We start from the raw sequence: 17,854 nt of genomic DNA on the forward strand, positions 1-17,854 counted from the left end.
GACTTGGAAGCTTGATCACTATCTAGATGCCAGTCTCCCTCTATCATATCTAGATACCAGTCTGCCTCGTCTTCGGCCAACCTATCCTCTCCCGTCATACATCAGCGCTACTTGTCTGCCGGCTTAAGCTATGGCCGGACCCAGTCTCTTCAAACTCAGCCTCATCGTCCAGCCAAGAATCATAACCATCTTCCTCAGAGCTGGGGTAGTCTATGGTGCCAAACCCGCTGTCCTCGACGATGTAGTCGTAAAGGATTTTTCCCGCCCCGGTGGCATCTATCCGCTCCTTATCCCACATCACGTATCCCCAATCATGTAATTGCCAGTGAACAGAGCGTACATTCGAGTATCTTCCTCTCCAGAGCATTACCCAGGCCGCGGGAGGGCGAGGCTGCAGCTCGTCCGACTCTCCATCTCCGTTGAACGGCAAACGGTCGCCGCGGACCTCTTTCCAGTCACGCTCCGTCGGGTTATGCTTTCGATATCTCAGAAAGTATCTACTCCACCAGATGCTAATGCAATTAAACTCAATCGTGGGCCATGCCAGTACCTCGTGCATCACCTTGATGCGCTTCGCAGCATCGCCGCCGACAAAGGAAATCGCATGCAGAGGTCTCAAGCCCCGAGAAACGGTGCCAGCTACGACGTGGTCCATGACACCTAAAGAGCTCCCGCGGGTTGTTAGGCATATGGGCCAAGGCAGATAACGAGAGTTCGAGAGGGAGGGTGAGGAAGGGTGGAAGAAAAGGGGGGGGGGGGGGGGGGGGTTCAGTAACTCACAGGGTTCCATGAGCCGCTTGCCAGCTGGAGGACTCACAAACTCAAAAAGAGGGCTTGTTTCGCGTATCTCGTCACCAAAAGTCATGCAAATGGCGTTCCACACATTATAAGCATGATACTCGAAACTCGCAATCTCCTCAAACTCCCAGGGCTCGAACAGATTGAAGAAGAGCCGTGTGACATCGTCTATAGACACATATGGGTCATCTTCAAACCTCGGCCTGGTCCGGCCTTGGGACCCGAAGATGTGGCCGTGCAGCTGGAAGCGATACATGGCTCTCAGGATGCGCATGCGCTCTGTCGGGCTCAGCGGAGGTTCCGGACTGCTGACGTCTGGTCCATCTCCGTCTGGTATCCAGTTGCTCACATAAGCTATATTGTTCTTCACCTCGAGGTGGCTTGAGAGCTTCTCGAGAGTCATTCGGGCGTATACGTCAATCAGCGGTTCGACGATTGTTGTGTGAAACGTCCACATGCCGATGATGGCCTTCTCGCCGAGATCGTCGATCGATGGCCCTGTCTTGTCGGAGCGAAGTCTGTTTGCATAGGACTCGAGAAACGGCTCGACGACGGGCAGGTCGCGTATGCTGTCGGTCCACGGCGGAAACGATGTCTGGTATGCTGCGTACGCATCCACCAGCACACTCCCCAGCGTGCTCTTGAGCCGCCTATAGATGAGAGAAGCTCGATCTCGCTTGACCAGCTGGTAAAGCACCGGAGACGCACGTGCCAGGGAGTCAATGTCGCACAGGTCGAGCATCGTCAGTACATTGTGCTGGATCAGGCAGGGGAGGCCCTCGAGCCGGCTGTTTTGTGAAGGGCTGCCTAGGGCGATATTGCTCGCCATCATGGAGGCTGCAGAGTGGCGTTGCCCTGACGAGGGGGAAAGAGAAGAGAAGAGATGAGATGAGAAGAGAAGAGAAGCAGAAAACTTGGGGCGGAAAATCTGTAGGCCAAGCGTTAATACCTCAGGCAAGTCGGGACCTACCTACATGGAGGTGGGTAGCGGAAGAGGACGGGCATCGGAAAGGTACGTGCATCAAGACACGAAAAATACCTCGGCCAGGCCGTGTTTCGGCCAAGCCAGCTGAACGAAGATTTGGAACGGCTGATCCATAAGCTTGTTTGCTCTCTTCCCGCCTCCAAAACAGGGACAAAGGCATGCAGGCAAGCATGCTCTTGTATGAGGTCGGCGGTGTCATCTGACATGCCCAGGTGTTTGCTTGGCTGATCCATGTATGTATATACATAGCCCGAGAGCGGCACATTGCAGAGGGAACGGGTCGTGTAACATTGCGCAAACATGAGGGAGATTCACCGACATTCTGGTTGAGGCGTGGAAGAGACAGTGCATTCAGTCTACCCATGGATGTCTGTGTGTGCCTACCTACATACATACATGTACTCATGTCCGTGACACCTGAACACAGCCTGGGACTAGAGCCTCAGTGGCCTCGAAACCAACCGACCACTGCATGCTCCTGCTTGTGCCTGAAGGAGGAACAAAAGGATTGCAATGACCTTTGATACGTATCATTTCCAAAGTAATTCAGACGATAAAGTAAAAGAGCCTCAAGACAAAACAAAAAAAGGAGAACCATCCAAGAGCATCCTTCTCTTCCCCTTCCAACACGGCTGACCTGCATCTCCTCTTCCCCCAACATACTTCACTTATCGTGCATATTAATTCCACACGGAAAGTACATAATAAACCCCCCCTTCTGTAGTCCCCGACGGCCCAGCACCCTTCAACTCATCAGCAGCCAGTGGCACTGCGATATCTAGTGAGCGCATCCTGGATGGCCACTATCGTGTGTTTGTGCTGACTTGCCCTTGCGCCATCAGTGCCCTTGAAGTATGTGGTTCGCTCCCAGTTAAGTACATGACTCTCAAGATTCTCAATGTCCTTGTACCCCGAATTGTGCGCAGAAGCTATGGTACCCTCGAAGTCGATGTAGTTGCGCCATAACCCCTTATTTCTTTTGTCACCCCCAACAGTCCAAAACCTCCATTCTTTGATGGCCTCAAAGTCTTTGTTTGACTTTAGGGCAGGGAAACGATGCTTTTCGTAGTCTGCCTTACGCCATCTGATTACTCTTGTGAAGGCATCCAAGGCCAAATTGATGCTTCTGCTGTCGCCCAGGTCCTGCTTGCATTTGGACAATACATTGGAAACCTCATCTAGCATGTCCGTGTATCTGCCCTGAGAGGAGGATATAATGTTCGTCGGTCTTGGCCATCGCTCTTGCATTTGGTATTGCCCTGTGAGCTTTAGCATGATTTCTGCCGTGCTGCCGATGGAATCTGGTTTGAAGGTCTTGCTGGTGACAGCTCCCTTAGTGTTGCCTTGTCTGTTGCTGAGTTCGAGAAACTCTGCGAACGTGAGAGTTGCCCCTGGGCCGCTTCCCCTCTGGCCATGGCAGATTTGCAGCTTGCTGACGTCGAAAGAATCAAAGACCTTGTGTGCATATTCGATCTCCGCTTGATAAGCCCACCAGATGTATAGGCGTTCAAAAGCTCCCCGAATGCCACCCGCGATGGCGTGGAGGATAAGTAGGCAAACGCTCAGACAGAGAGAAACTCTCATTGTAGGAGATAGAATGAAAAATGTATCGACAAGTAAAGAATGTGTCTAGAGAGGCGTAGAAGCAATGGACCGAGTGATAGTAAAGTAATGGTCAGTTGAAGGGGTTGGCTCATCACAATATTTATATACAATCTAGCATGATATACTGAAGGCTAACCCTCAAACACTCTTGTCCAACAACGGCGTTGAGAACTGCTCCATCTGCAAAGTACTGTCAAGAGACGGCAATTGCCTAACACGCTCGTCTGTTACGAGCCATATGCCCCTGTTGATGAAGCGAACAAGGGGGGGGGGGGGCAAGCCACCATGCACATACCCCGACTCTCGGAATGACCGCCCGTTTGCTGCTTCGCATCTATCTACGCGCACCGACATGTTGCATAGGCTTAGTTTGCTCCGTTATTAACAATCAATGAGCCCTTGAACCGTTGGATTCTTCAGGATTCTTCTTGAGGCGAGAGGGTCGGGCGACGCGTGCACTGTTCAGGGGAACCTTATGATCAAAGTGATAGCACCCCCCTCTCCCCCCGAACAAAGTCTCTCCTCGGACTCTTGATCTCACTCATTCTAGCCCGGTATACTTTGATTAACCCTCAGCATTCCCAAACCTTTGCATTTGTCCATCTTTCCATCTGACTTCTCATTCTATTTTCGTTGCCTACGCGCAGAGACCGTCTCAATGGCTTGGCGTCTTTCACCTCGTGTCCTGATCAGACTCACCACTGCCGTCGGTTTGGCTCATCTTGCGCAGTCTGAAGCCATGCATGAGGTTGGAAACCCTCAATGCCCTTCCCTGTGTGTCGGCAACGGACGGCATGAATGGACTGCATATTCCTCTATGGAAAGCTTGTCACTCTGTGACCAGCCCATGCTCTTCGACTTTGCCATTCATGTTCGTGTTGATGATCCTGAATCTACACTCAGATTCCGCGCTTGTACTGCAGCAAACATGACTGAACGACAAGTCCTCAACTCGACGCATCATGGAAGTCAGCACAGCGAAACGCATATGCCCGGCGATGCTCACCTTTCCAGCGCTGATATTGCACGGTGGTCTCCAGGCGAGGCTGAAAGCGGACTGAATGCTGTGGTAGCATTTGATAGTCTTCGGCATCATCTTGGCGAGGCAACTGATTCAGGAGAGAATATCATCCTCTTTGCCTCGTAAGCATAAAACCTCCTTTTTCTTTTCATCTCTATGCTTCTTCTCTACCTTGCTGATATCAAGAACCTCGATCTAGTGTACACAATACCGTCCTTGGACTCTACGTCGGTGCGAGCGTTGATGCAGCCAGTGCCGTGTCTGCTCTTGCGCCAGGCCTCGTCGACAGCCCGTATACAACCGGTGCCTCCCGAAGCTTGGCCCAGATTTGTGGACAAGGCAGAAACTCGGAACATACCGTGGGCGTTGCCATTAGCTTTGAGAATGACCTTGCTGCCGTCCAGAGCTGTGTTGCATCTTGGAGCAGGGCGGAATGCGCGCCAACTGATGATTCGTCAGAAATAAGCACCCTGACCGACTTGAATATCTGGACACGGTCAGACCTGCCAGGTCGTCCCCTGACCCGACATTCTCACACTCATCTCCACCCGCGAGGCGAGTGCAAGGCCATCAAAGTCGTCCCTGGCGACTCGTGTGCAAGTCTCGCCTCCAAATGTGGCGTCAGCGGAGCCAACTTTGAGAGATACAATAGCTATGACAAGAGACTCTGCTCTAAGTTAGCCGTCGGAAAGCCTGTCTGCTGCTCTCCTGGAAAGCTGCCCGATTTGCGACCCAAGCCCAAGCCGAGCGGAGAGTGTGCCACTTATACCGTCAAGGTATGGACTTATGAGCATGAAGTTATAATCATTTGCAGCTAATATGTCCCCTTTCCTCACAGAGTAGTGACACTTGTGCGGATATTGCTGCTTCAAACGGCCTCGAAACAACCGACGTGGTGGAGTTTAATAGGAAGACTTGGTAACCCTTCCCCCCCCCCCCATCTTTCCCCATCCTCAAGCCCTCAGAATAGTAGGTTGACTCTTCCTCCCCAAGGGGCTGGAATGGATGCAAATCTCTTCTCGTTGGTCAGTCCATCTGCCTTAGCAAAGGGACTCCTCCTCTGCCGGCTCCTGTGCCCAATGCAGTATGTGGGCCAACCAAACCCGGGACCAAGAAGCCACCAGCGGGTGTTGCACTTGCTACCCTCAACCCGTGCCCCTTGAACGCTTGCTGCAACATATGGGGCAGTTGCGGTACGTGATTAACTTGAACCTACCTATATGCGAGACCTTGCACGGGTACCTAGGTAGGTAAGGTAAACTGACGACGTGCAGGGACAACGAAGGAGTTCTGCACCATCTCCAGGTCTGGAACCGGGAATCCGGGCACGTCTCGGCCTGGGGAGAACGGATGCATTTCCAACTGTGGCATGGGCATCGTGAACAACAAAGAGGCACCCGACAGCTTCAAGAAGGTGACGTACTACGAGTCGTGGAATCTCGACCGCTCATGCATGCACATGGACGTCCGAACGGTGGGCGACCTGGGTCAAGGATACACGCACCTGCATTTCGCCTTTGTCAACATCACCAAGGACCTCAAAGTCAGCGTCCAGGATCCGCGCGGCCAGTTTGAGCACTTCAAGGGCTTGAGCGGCATCAAGCGCATCGCGGCCTTTGGCGGCTGGTCGTTCTCTGTCGGCGTCGACACTTACGCCACGCTTCGTCAAGCAATCAAGCCGGAACATCGCGAGTTCTTCGCCACCCAGGTTGTCGACTTTCTGAAGCAGCACAAGCTGGACGGCGTCGATTTTGACTGGGAGTATCCCGGCGTGAGTTACATCTCCACGCTGGCCGCAAAGGTTGATGGATTGACGAGCTGACCTCAACGTCTCTGCACATACCAAAGGCTACCGATCTTCCCATTCCTGCCGGATCCCCAGAGGACCCTGCCAACTATCTCAGATTCTTGCAGCTCTTGAGAAAGAAGCTGCCAGCGGAGATGAGTCTTTCGATCGCGGCGCCTGCGTCATTCTGGTACCTCAAAGCATTTCCCATTGCCGACATTGCAAAGACGGTCGACTACATCGTCTACATGACATATGATCTTCATGGTGAGGCTTACTTACACCTAAACCTCCAAGGGAAGGGTATCGGTACCCATATGCATGATGAAACCAAAGCTGACCATGACCTAATGTATGGCACAGGCCAGTGGGATTTCAACAGTCGATGGGCCAGCGATGGATGCCCAAAAGGCAGCTGCCTGAGATCTCATGGTATGGACAACCCCCCGCCTCCCTCGTGCCCCCTTTCCAAGATGTTTACACCCCCCCTCCTTTTTATTTTTTTGTGTATGTGTCTTGTCCCTCCCCTGTTTCTTGACCGTGGCTGACTGCATCTAGTCAACATGACGGAGACGCTTAATGCATTGGCCATGATCACAAAGGCCGGTGTCGAGGCGAGGCAGGTTGTTGTCGGCGTTGCAAGCTACGGACGCTCCTTCGAGATGAACGACCCCAAGTGCAAAGGGCCCATGTGCACTTTTACAGGTCCCCAGTCTCTGGCTGCCCCGGGGGGATGCACCAATTCATCCGGCTACATCTCCAATGCCGAGATACTGGACATTATGGAGGATAGGAAGAGTTATCCTGTCCAGGCGTGGTACGATGAGAAAACAGACAGCGATTATCTCATATATAATCGTGAGTACTCGAGTCTACTTTCCCAGGCCACCCACTCCCGCCCTCCCACAAGGCTGAGCAAAGACTCGTGCTGACTCTACTCACTCCACCTGTTTAGAGACACAATGGGTCGCGTACATGAGCAAGTCGGTCAAGGAGGCCAGAATCAAGAAGTACCAGGTAACGAGATGCATTGCTTCTTCCTCTATGAAATTGGCCCAAGTCAACATCCTCAGGATTATCGGTCTGACTCAGCGTTTAGGCTCTCAACTTTGGCGGCATCTCAAACTGGGCCATCGACTTGGAAGAATGGTGGGTGGACATGTATGACCTGGACGGGGCGGAGAAAGAAGACACCGACGGGCTCGACGAGCTGTTTGATACCTGCGAGGGCACCTATGAGACTCTTGAGGACATACCTCAAGACTTGGACAGCCGATGCGCCTCGTTTTACATCTTGACCGTTCTCTCGTCTCAGCTTTCCCTAGCAGTCGAGGCCTACAAAGAGGTGTCAGAGGGTTACGACAAAAAGGTATGTTTATTCAGTTTATTTGATTTTCCCCTCAAATCGGGTTGTAGTTCCGCTCTTTGATGGCCAGACTGATGACATTGACTGCAGTTCAAATGGTACGTCGAGTGGGTCAAGGACGGCATCAACGATGATCTCCTCGACTTCATGACCGGCAGTGGCGAAGGCAACAAGTACATGGACTGCAAGTGGGAAAGCGAAGTGAGCGAGGGTTCGGGCCCCTGCTCAGAAATGAAGCTCAGGGTTGACCCATCGAATCCAGGAGCCCGGTACATCGAGTACACGCTTCGAGACGAGGACGGCTTCTACAAGGCACTGCAGGCCTCGCACAACATTGAGAGAGACTGGGTCACCTTTGAAGACTATGCCGTCCGCGATCCTTGCACGTGCCCACCAGGAGGAGGAGGGACCTTCTGCAGATGCATGAACTACTTTGTCATGTACAAGAACTTTCCGCGACGCATCAAGGACGCGTCCAAGATCGACGTGCCCGACCCAAAGGAGCTCGTGGACGAGGCCCTTCCCAGGATGGACGAGCTCGCGCAACTGCTGGCCTGGACCATCCCGCTGGTGCGCATGGGCAGCCTCGAAGTCAGCTACGAGGACCCGGCCGTTGCCTTTAGCATGCCCGTCTTCATGCTCGAAGACGCCATCGAGTCCATCAAGAAGATCAAGGAGATTGGAGAGAAGGAGGAGGAGAAGAAGCAGCACGAGCGCGTGCTCCAGATCCTCGAGATCGTCTTCGCCATCCTGCCGTTGGTTGCCGAGGGTGCCGCCGCGGCTTTTGGCGCCGCAAGCCTCATCGCGCGCGGCCTGGCCCTCGCCGCCGAGCTTGGCAACGGCGCCCTCACGGTTGTGGAAATCGTCGATGATCCCCTCTCTGCGCCCTTTGCCATCCTCGGCTTGCTCATTGGACCTCTCGGCGTCAGGGCCAAGGGGTCGCGCTCCGGCTTCAGGTCTGCGGCTGATGCGCGTCGCGCTCTCGACGAAGGCAAGCTCAAGTTGTTTTCCGAGGCGTTTCGGAGAAAGGATAGCCTCGTGCATATGATTATGAAGCAAAGCAAGTCTTGTAAGCCGTAAGTGGAAGTGCTGGCGACTCATGCTTGAGGATCCAGATCGCACCCTCGGGACTGGGACATGACACGGGTGTATTGCCCCTGATAGGTAGATCAATAGACTTGTGTCATTGAGGCCATCTTTGATTTCTCCTATGAAACGCCATCACAATTGCCTGCACCATGTATACCAATCTACCCTACTAAAGGAGACTTTGTTCGCGACCTCGTCAAACGCTGTCCATCGCATGTCGGACCTTCAACCGACTCCAACTTGAACGAGTCGAGCGCTGCTGTAATGCCCTCGGCCGTTATCCGAGACTCAGCCTTCCAATGGAGCATATCGTAGACTATGCTTTCGAGCTTGTTGTCCCTGTCCAGCTCCTCCCTCTTCTCCTTGACGAGATTGAACCATGCCATCATAGCCTGATCCGAGCCCTTTTTCTTGCCCGAATCAGCCATGTCCCATCTGATCCCACACCTTTCGGGAATCTGCATCTTGCCAAGCAAGTAAGACGCTGTAATTCCTAGTGCCCACACGTCTCCTGGGAAGCCCCGTCGCTTGCGGTGGATAATATCTGGAGGAAGATACCACATCGTCCCCCCGGTCGCTTGATCCTCGTCATTCGTGGCCATCCCAAAGTCGAAAAGAACGGCGCCTCGCTGGGGAGAAAACGCAATGTTACCTGGCTTGATGTCGTTGTGGATGATGGACTTGTCGTACAGGTAAACGAGGGCAGACGCAATGTCGTAGAGAATGGTCGCAACATCGCTCAATGTGAACGTCGACATGTTGCCACGATAAAGTGACCTGGGCAGGACCTCCAAGTACAAGGCGAACATGCGTGCATCAAAGGCCTTGAGCGCCACTATGTTTCTCTTCAGTTCTGTTAGCAGGAGGTATTTGAGGCGAGGCGAGGTGGGATGATGGCGATGGGAGGACATACATGTTTGTGGCCCCTGAGCATATCCCTTTCTCTCTTCCACGAGCGCGCAAATGAAGGTACTTGCTCGATCGACTTGCCGTCATATCGAGGGACTTTGGCTACTACCAGCCCCGGTATAGCAGAATGCCGGCAAGAAAAGACACTGGTGGACGAAGTATGCCCCATGTACTGAATTCGACTGAGGTGATATGAATCCGAACCATATGCCGTGGAGACGGGCGTTGGCTGCGGATCCTCACCGTTGTTGATGTGCAGGCTGCTGATGACTGCCGTCTCTTTGTCTGCAAGCTCTAGAAGCGGGATGCCCGTTTGATTGACAAGCTCTCGAACGGAAGAGGGCGTCAGCTGGCGGCTCTGGACAATGTCTGCCCTCTTGGCGATGGAGTCTGATCCGGGGGCCGTCTTGGAAGCGGGCGGAATGGCGACATCTTCTGTCTCGTCTTTGCCCAGCTTTCGTCGCTTGCCGCGATTCTCCGCGTCGTCTTCGCTGGCGGCTCGTTTGGCTAACGACGAGTCAATTGCCCTGTGAATTGCCACTGTATACTGTCTCCTGAGGAGCATAATCTCAGTACAAAGTCGGTCAGACGCGTCGTCTCCATTGCGAACGAGGGAAATCCTCCACAGCCCAGGACGGATCACGGCACGACGGTTCTCTCGTATCAGCCACCGAGTCCAGCGAGAATCGAGGCATGTCATATGAAGCGGCGCCTTTGAACAGTTCCTGAGTAGACAATCATCGCTGCCCGGAATAAAGATGACTTCATAGCACAGTTCAACAGCGGACGAGCCGTATTGGAGCGGTTGTTGAACGAGGTAGTCCATATGCTGGGAGCTTTGCACGAGGCCAAACGTCACCCTGCCCTCAATCTCCTGTGGGAGCCGAACAACCGAAGAGTCCTCGCTTGCGTCATTGGGATATTGAGGCGATGCAATGATCAACCGGGCGCCCTCGGCAGAAGGCAAGGCAGCATAGAGAAGCGTCCTTATCTGGTCGACAGTTGGAGCCTTGGGGGTATTCGCTCCATCAGCTACGACTGACGACGTCTGTTGACTTTCTGGGGCTTTGTAGGTGGATTTGGCCTGTGGTTGAGCTTCACGCTCAAGCTCGACAGTCCGTTCCTGTTCTCTTTGAGTAGCAGCAGCAGCAGCAGCAGCACGAGAATCAATCTGCGTTGCAGAGGCAGAACTGTGAAAGGACGGGGAATAAGCAGGCCCGCTGGCATGGCTGATATTCTGCGTCTGTAGAGGCATGATGGCGATGCCGAGGGCTCTACATACGTCGGCTGTGGTTGTAGGTAGATGTAGATGTAGATGGAGAGCAGACGCGTGGGACGCTTGCGAGATGCTGATCGAGACGCTACAATGTACGAACCGAGCAGGCAGGTCGAGCGGTACATGACCTCGTTATAACTGCGGGCGAGGCACGCAGGCAGGCGGTCCAGCTGCCTTGAAGCTGCAGCTCATGGGAGAGGATGGCCCGTCGTACAGAGCATTTGGTTCATCTGCACTGACCCGGGGAGAGCCTTGGATCCATGGACGTGCATCAGGCGGCTGATGAGGTACAGTAGTAGGTACTAGGTAGGTACCTAGGTAAGTAGGTAGCGGGTGCTAATTTACCTCCAGCTTCGATTACAGGTTCCCGACTTCGTTCCTCCCGTCAGCAGAACGCACCGCCACTCCCTCCCCTAAAGGCGCCGGGCGGCAACCGGGCCGCTAAACGCTAGAAAAGCCACTGGACGCCATGGAGATGGAAGTACCTACCTAGTAGGTAAGGTACCTATCCTTACCTTCAAGTTAGTACTGCTACCTTAGTACCTTAGGTAGTACTATCTGGCACCTTAGCACTTGTCGGACAGGTAAGGTACCTACACAACGAGAACCAGATGTCGGCTGTACTTGTTCGATTATGTATTACAGGCGCATTCGTCCAACACAACCAGAGAGAAACTGGATTTGCCAGCGCATCACATCCGATTCCAAAAAGCCTTGCAGCTGCTGACCAAACGTCTTTGCGTCGTACAAGCGCAGAGGCACAGCCATTCACGGTTGCTGCAGCAGGTTTTGCTGTGCGGGCGTGCACTGCTCGGCAACATGAACAGTCTGCCAACGACCGCCCTGCTCGCTAAAATATACCTAGGTAGGCATCCAGAGCTCCTTGTGGCACACACTTGGCGTTCAAAAGCACCCAACAACGAAATGTCCTGCGCCACAGCCCGATCGGGACGTAGCGGCTCCGCCACTTTCGCTGAGGTGCACCCAGCCATTTCCTGGGCTCGCCAACTTCAACGCCTTCACGCCATTCCAACATCGCCATTCTCAACCTTTCATCCCCCCGGCACACCCGCCATTTGGCGCACAGACAGCTGCAAACGAGGGTCGCGACTCTGCCACAGCTTTTCTTCTCCCCTCTAACGCGGTCAACAAGCGATCCGAGTCATAAACTACGAACTGCGACAGCGACAATAGCGATCGCGGCAGCGACGGCAGCGACGGCGACAACGAAGAAGCACTGAGCCCCAAGCCAGCACGGCTGAGATATATCAGTCATGATCCTCCATCCATTCGAACCGCCAAACCCGCGTCATCATAAACATAGGAATGCAGAATGGAGGAGGACGGCCCCCCACGATATCAAGCACCCAGACTTCCTTTGGGGCGACTATTGGCGGCGGTACAATACGATGCAGATCCCACTGTTTGACGAAGACGAATACTACAACATAGCGATAGCAGTAGCCAAGGAGTCTAGTGGTCAGGAGGAATTCGAGCAGAAATTCGACAAGATTAATCGGCAGCAACGGAAGAAACTCACAGCCATTATGGACCATGCCCTCAAGGACGCCCTGGCCAACGCAGAAACCTTCACGAGCAACGATGCTTGGCTTACGGCCATTTATGCCTCTCAGACTGGCTGTCTCCAGTACTTTGTGCAACTCTTGGAGGGCGTCGTGTCTGGCAGGAAAGCGGCGGTGGTGGGAGCGGACGCAGAGCACGAGGCGCCGCCGGATAACGATATCCACGAGAACCTCGACGCCAAGGCGCGGAACCCTGCTGAAGAGCAGACGAGGGACGTGGTACTGGAGGCGCGGGCCCATGCTGATCACAGCGGCTATCCCTATATGAATGGCCCTATGCCTCGGTATTGGGATGCACAGCACCCCGATGACTACGAACTAGATTACAGGACCCGGAGTGAGGGCAGCACTAGGGAGCAAACGCCGAGTGACGAAATAATCCTCACAGGGCCTTGTGTTGAATACACATCGTTCACTTCTGATGGAACGACCTATGGGGCTTCCGAGGCCGTTAGCCAGAGCCCTCCAACACAGCAACTTCCCCGACCTATATCGAGCGATAAACGTCTCTTGACCAAAGACAACGGAGATGCGGTCCGAGAGGTACAAATAAGCCCTCTGGGCGACGACGGAAGCGCGGCTTTGACAAAGAAGAGGGTTCGGCCAGACGAGGATGCCGTAGTCCAGGAGCCCAAGCGTCGCAAACTGGAGCACAACGCTGCTCCCACCCCACCACGTCAAAACCCTCGGAAGAGATCCAGGTCTGATGATGACGGCGAGGACAATGGATATAAACGACAAAAGATAGAGAGCTTGCCCTCTCCCCCAACGTCCCATACCTCATCCGCCGAATCGGGAGAAGATACTGCAGCAGATGGCGTTCCCTCGACAAGTCCAGGCAACGCGTTAGCAAACAATCAACTGAGGAATCAAAGCAAGTCACTGGGGACTCCCGGAGCAGGCACCGCTCATGGTAAACGCAAATATCGAAAAGGGGGTCCTGTTCTGCGCACCACGCGCGCAAAGGCTTCTCGGGCTGCTTCTCAGACCCCTCGGACCTACAGGTCGTCCCGAAGAAGCACATCATCACCACTTTGGGAGCTGGATGCTTCAGGTAAGCCACACCCGGTTTCGTGAGACTGGGTCAAGAGGACATTACTGGGCTTCGAGGCTATCACGAGGTTCTAAGAACATGATCGTTATCCTGGCAGGGCTGGGTGCAGCGATTAGTTCGGAGAAACGATGGCGCATCGTCCGACTGACAGCATGGTCGTTATCCCGGCAGGGCTGGGTGCAGCGGCGTAGCTCGAGGTCAGGGACGCGGTGCCTGGGGCGGAACATGGTCGTTATCCTGGCAGGGCTGGGTGCAGCGGCGCAGTTCAAGCAGCGTCAACATGTTGTTTAATTTCCGAGGGCATGGTCGTTATCCTGGCAGGGCCGGGTGCAGCGGCGCAGCTCAAGGAAGACAACGACGCTTTTCTCCTTTCCTCGTGCAGCCTCGGCCCGGTCGTGTCCTCGTTGGGCTCTGTCCAAGGATCTGAGCAGCATGGACGGGGCGGAGAACACTTTTCAGCATTCATCATGAGCGACTTTGACATTTTTCTCGGGAAGCATGGCGTTGGCCGGGTTTGATACAGCGAGCATTTTCTTCAGGCGTATCTTATCGGATTGGTTTGGAATGGATTGGCCTTTATATACCTCTGGAGCATCTATATATTTTTGCGCCAGATTCTTGCTCTTTGCAAAAAGCCCCTGTCTCTACCAGTTCGCTTCTCGTCTACCGCACTCCTTCGCTCTGTGGGTTGAGACAACATGGTAACCCCTTCCAACCTGTAGTTGCGACTTGCTTCTTCAACCATCTGTGTATAAACTCTTGAATTTCTCTGTTATTCTTCTCAATCGCCATCATATGACCATTTCCGCAGATGCCCTCGTCCGCGAGATGGACATGCTCTACAGGAACCCCTGCTTCACGGAGGAACTCAGCAGTGAGATGGTCATATTGAGAATGATACGACCCTTCAGCAGTCACCAAAACGACCGGAGTGTGGCAGAGGTTCTTCAGCTGCCGTACGGGCGCCTCCTGTCGGGGTCCCTTGATGAGACCAGCGTGTCTGCCCGTCACCTCGATGATGCTGGCCTTGCCTTGCGCTGGCATCACCCAACGATATGGCAGCTTTTCAGCACCTACCGGCAATGGCGGATCGTATTCTAGCGGTGTGCTGGTGATTCCAAACGGATGTGACAGCTTGCCGACTATCTCCGGCCGCGCGTTGAACGGTGGACAGTCCGGATAGACGAATGGCGGGCCATGCGGTTCCAGGGCCACGATCCCGCAGACCAGCCCCGGACAGGCGTCGGCCGCGTGCCACCCGAGAGGGCCCGACTGCGAATGGGTGACGAGAAACGCCGGGCCGATCTTGTTGAGCAGTGCCTTGATGGCCGGCCTGAAGAGGCCCTCGGCCCTGGGATAGCTCCCGACATGTCCGACCTGGCTTGCGTAAAAGGCGTCGAATATGGGATCCCCTCGCCTGCCGGACCCAGGCCACTGCGTATGACGACGAGCCCAGGGCGACGACTCCTGCTGCGGAGGCGCAGTGAACGCCGCCTCGAGCTCTTCCGCCGTGTAATGCGTCAGCGGGCCCATGTCCGCCTCGTGATAACGGGACCGGCCAACGCCCGGCTGGTCGACGACGTAGCACTCCCAGTTGTCTGCGGCCTGGAGCAGAGCCAGGCCGGGGCGGTTGTCGGGCGTTGCCTCCCAGGTCGATCCCGTTTGCGAAGCGCCGTGGATGAAGACGATGGGGGGCTGGCCGGGGACTCTGTGTCCGTGGCGCCGGACGTACATGGATCCTGTCATGTGTGTTCCTCGGGAGTCTGTGATGTATTCTCCGCCAATGTAGAAGACGTCTGCTACGAGGGGAGGTTGGGGCTCGCTGGTACGCATTGTGTGTGTGGTAAGGGATAAGGGGGCGTGGGAATGAGAATGACGGACGCTTTTCTTCGGAGAAGAGTCGCTGGACTGTATGCAGCTTATTAAGAGACGCATATAGGTTTATACATGATAAGGGAGAGATGACGTGAAAGCTATATATATTCCTTTCCACTGCATGATCTCTCATTGACCTGTCTCCATCGAGTTCATAGGTGGTATCTGCGAGACCTGAGGGTGACTCACTCTATCCCCTGACTTCTGCCCAGCAGGCAATGCTCACTCGTTGCTCGGTCAAATTACCCAAACCGGCAAGTTTTTGCAGTAGCGGCACAGCCTTGGAAGTCCAAGTTCTAGGTATCTTGGATCTGGGGAAGCCCAAGCATCGGAACCCATAGCCCGCCAGTACATATCTCGGTGACACCATTGGGGCGTCAGTAGAAACTTGGCTATAACTCTTGTTTGTTCAGCGAATAAGTGCCAAAATTTGCATTTGGATGAGTGCTACTCCTCAAAATGCCATGCTGAGAATACATAGTCAGTCCTCCTAGGTAGTATCTCAACTTGATGTCACCATCTCCTTCATCTGCCATAGCCCTTCAGACTCTCTGGAGCCAAGCAGCAAAGTTTCTGTTTACAGGATATACCGAAAGTCAGGATGCTGGTCGTAAACCTCCTCAAGAGACTGGTGGCTCAAGGGATGAACGGTACCCGTTTCCTGATGCTCCGCAGCCTCCCTCTGCTTCTTGTCGTTCAGGTATCGCATGTAGATCCACATTGCAAGCGCAGAAAGGAAGCCCAAGGCCTGGAAGGACAAGCAAATGGCATGGCCCTTGATGTACCGCGGAGGGTCAGTGTAGATGTGAGAGGCCAAAATGGCAAAGCACTGGCCGACAACCTCCGCAGTGCCCCATGTCATGGCACGCTTCGTGAAGCCGCCAACATTGATGCTCGTCCAAGCTCCCAGGAGGGTAACGCAGGGGAAGACGCCCATGGTGATGAGACAGGTGCCAAAGATCTTGACCTTGACGCTCGTCACCGCCATGAGGACGATGTAGCCAATGATTGACAAGGCAAAACAGAGCATCAGGAAAGGCCCCTTTACGTTTGTGCGATCGGATGCGGTGTTGATGGCGAGGAGGGTCACAAAGGCGCAGGCATATGGGATGATGGAGAAGAGCTGAGTTCGAGCTTTGCGTTTCAATTTCAAATTGAATCAGCGTCAGATCATAACCATGTCATGTGAAATTGGGCAACACTTACTGGGAGAAAGATCGAACTGCTCAATGAAGCTTGGTAAGAATGCACTGATGGAGGCCAGTCCAAGGGACACACCAGCGTTCATAAACGAGCAAAGGTATACCTTGGGGTCTTTGAATGCAGCCAGCATCTGACGCTTATCAAAACCAGCACCGGCCTTGTTGTAGGCTATAAGTATCCTCACTGTCAGTAATGTTTCTACAATTGAGATACAGGGCGTAACTAACTTTTGAGGCGTTTGATGGCCACTTCGAGTTCAGCCTTCGTAAACGCCCAGTGCTTCATGTTCTCGATCTGGTCAGGAGGAGGAGGGAGCAGCAGCCAGGCACAGATGCCAACAAAGATGCCGGCACACCCCTGGATAATAAACAGCCACTGCCACGCCTCATGGCCCAAGGCACCGTCCAAGTTCTTTTGGATGGCATAGGCAATGAGGCCGCTGAACCCACCGGCGATTGTGGCTGCCGAGTAGAACGCTCCTATCAATATCTATCAGCTCTAGGTAGGTGTAGTATATAGCCAGGCAAGCGTCGCGGCAAACTGATTTGTGTTGAAATCAGAAGATGGACATACCACTTCGGATAGCGAGTTCGTTTCGCTTGTACCACAGGCTGGTATACAGAGTGAGGGCTTGAAGAAAGGTGGATGCAAAACCAAACAGGATCCGAAGGGCGAGAACGGCAGCGGCATTCTTCGCAGCAGCCATGCAGCATGAGAGTGTAGCGAATATGATGACGCAGCCGCCAATCTGTCGATGGGCCTTGAAGAACCGGATGGATAGGTTGGCTGGTATGATGCAGATCACATAGCCCACATCTCGAAGCAAATCAGCAGACTGTCCCAAAGTGTGTGTGCAGCGTCAAGTGTCGACTCACAGTATAGAGACACGGCGTCGTAGAACTGGCCGTTGCTGATATCGAGGTCTTCTTGAAGCCCCATTACTCGAGCATTGCCAATGTTCCCTCGGTCCTGTGTATGTTTAGATTCCGTCTTCTAAGCTAAACTGCCACTTGGAAAGGGGCATCATGGGAACTTACCCATTGATTGACAAGGAACACCAAGGAAGTAATTCCCACTATCAAGATATCGGCTTTGAGCACCAAGCGCTTCTCAAGCTTCTTTTCGTCTACCGTGAGGTCTGGTTCAGCGGAGATGAAACCTTTTTGCTTTTCCTGATACTCAACCATGCCCACGTCGTTCACCGTCTCTACCTTTTCCGTATCCATGATTTGACAAACTAGAGGAAAGCAGAGAAACAGAGGTTTGTAGTAAGGATGGACGAGAGGAGACAAAACGAGAAGAGA

General features: G+C 53.8%; 7 protein-coding genes across 7 annotated transcripts; 2 read left to right on the plus strand and 5 right to left on the minus strand.

Moving 5' to 3' along the window:
- Positions 1-94: 94 nt before the first annotated feature.
- On the minus strand, positions 95-1,627 carry TRIREDRAFT_104353 (uncharacterized protein; the record flags this gene model as incomplete). The annotated part of the gene is made up of 2 exons (XM_006962870.1): positions 95-639; positions 781-1,627. 2 exons carry the CDS (start codon positions 1,625-1,627, stop codon positions 95-97), a joined length of 1,392 nt encoding a protein of 463 aa, XP_006962932.1.
- A 909-nt stretch (positions 1,628-2,536) lies between these two features.
- TRIREDRAFT_104354 (uncharacterized protein) lies at positions 2,537-3,367 on the minus strand (the record flags this gene model as incomplete). The annotated part of the gene is made up of 1 exon (XM_006962871.1): positions 2,537-3,367. One exon carries the CDS (start codon positions 3,365-3,367, stop codon positions 2,537-2,539), a length of 831 nt encoding a protein of 276 aa, XP_006962933.1.
- Positions 3,368-4,127: 760 nt separating this feature from the next.
- On the plus strand, positions 4,128-7,348 carry TRIREDRAFT_56894 (uncharacterized protein; the record flags this gene model as incomplete). The annotated part of the gene is made up of 10 exons (XM_006962647.1): positions 4,128-4,531; positions 4,609-5,185; positions 5,248-5,327; positions 5,403-5,602; positions 5,684-6,180; positions 6,258-6,462; positions 6,559-6,627; positions 6,754-7,065; positions 7,151-7,212; positions 7,295-7,348. Coding segments are annotated over 10 exons (2,460 nt in total), but the record flags the coding sequence as incomplete, so codon positions are not given.
- Positions 7,349-8,811: 1,463 nt separating this feature from the next.
- Positions 8,812-10,960, minus strand: TRIREDRAFT_104356 (uncharacterized protein; the record flags this gene model as incomplete). Its single annotated transcript, XM_006962872.1, has 3 exons — positions 8,812-9,495; positions 9,564-10,749; positions 10,842-10,960. The coding sequence occupies 3 exons, from the start codon at positions 10,958-10,960 to the stop codon at positions 8,812-8,814; spliced, it is 1,989 nt and encodes a 662-aa protein (XP_006962934.1).
- A 951-nt stretch (positions 10,961-11,911) lies between these two features.
- TRIREDRAFT_120416 (uncharacterized protein) lies at positions 11,912-14,086 on the plus strand. The gene is made up of 2 exons (XM_006962648.1): positions 11,912-13,472; positions 13,570-14,086. The coding sequence occupies exons 1-2, from the start codon at positions 12,110-12,112 to the stop codon at positions 13,761-13,763; spliced, it is 1,557 nt and encodes a 518-aa protein (XP_006962710.1). The 5' UTR covers positions 11,912-12,109; the 3' UTR covers positions 13,764-14,086.
- A 109-nt stretch (positions 14,087-14,195) lies between these two features.
- TRIREDRAFT_30017 (uncharacterized protein) lies at positions 14,196-15,269 on the minus strand (the record flags this gene model as incomplete). Its single annotated transcript, XM_006962473.1, has 2 exons — positions 14,196-14,438; positions 14,484-15,269. Coding segments are annotated over 2 exons (1,029 nt in total), but the record flags the coding sequence as incomplete, so codon positions are not given.
- Positions 15,270-15,924: 655 nt separating this feature from the next.
- TRIREDRAFT_75380 (uncharacterized protein) lies at positions 15,925-17,737 on the minus strand (the record flags this gene model as incomplete). The annotated part of the gene is made up of 6 exons (XM_006962873.1): positions 15,925-16,481; positions 16,554-16,718; positions 16,778-17,029; positions 17,124-17,366; positions 17,426-17,519; positions 17,588-17,737. The coding sequence occupies 6 exons, from the start codon at positions 17,735-17,737 to the stop codon at positions 15,925-15,927; spliced, it is 1,461 nt and encodes a 486-aa protein (XP_006962935.1).
- Between the last annotated feature and the right edge of the window lie 117 nt (positions 17,738-17,854).

This window comes from Trichoderma reesei (genome assembly GCF_000167675.1).
Source record: "Trichoderma reesei QM6a unplaced genomic scaffold TRIREscaffold_3, whole genome shotgun sequence".
Classification (NCBI taxonomy): Eukaryota; Fungi; Ascomycota; class Sordariomycetes; order Hypocreales; family Hypocreaceae; genus Trichoderma; species Trichoderma reesei.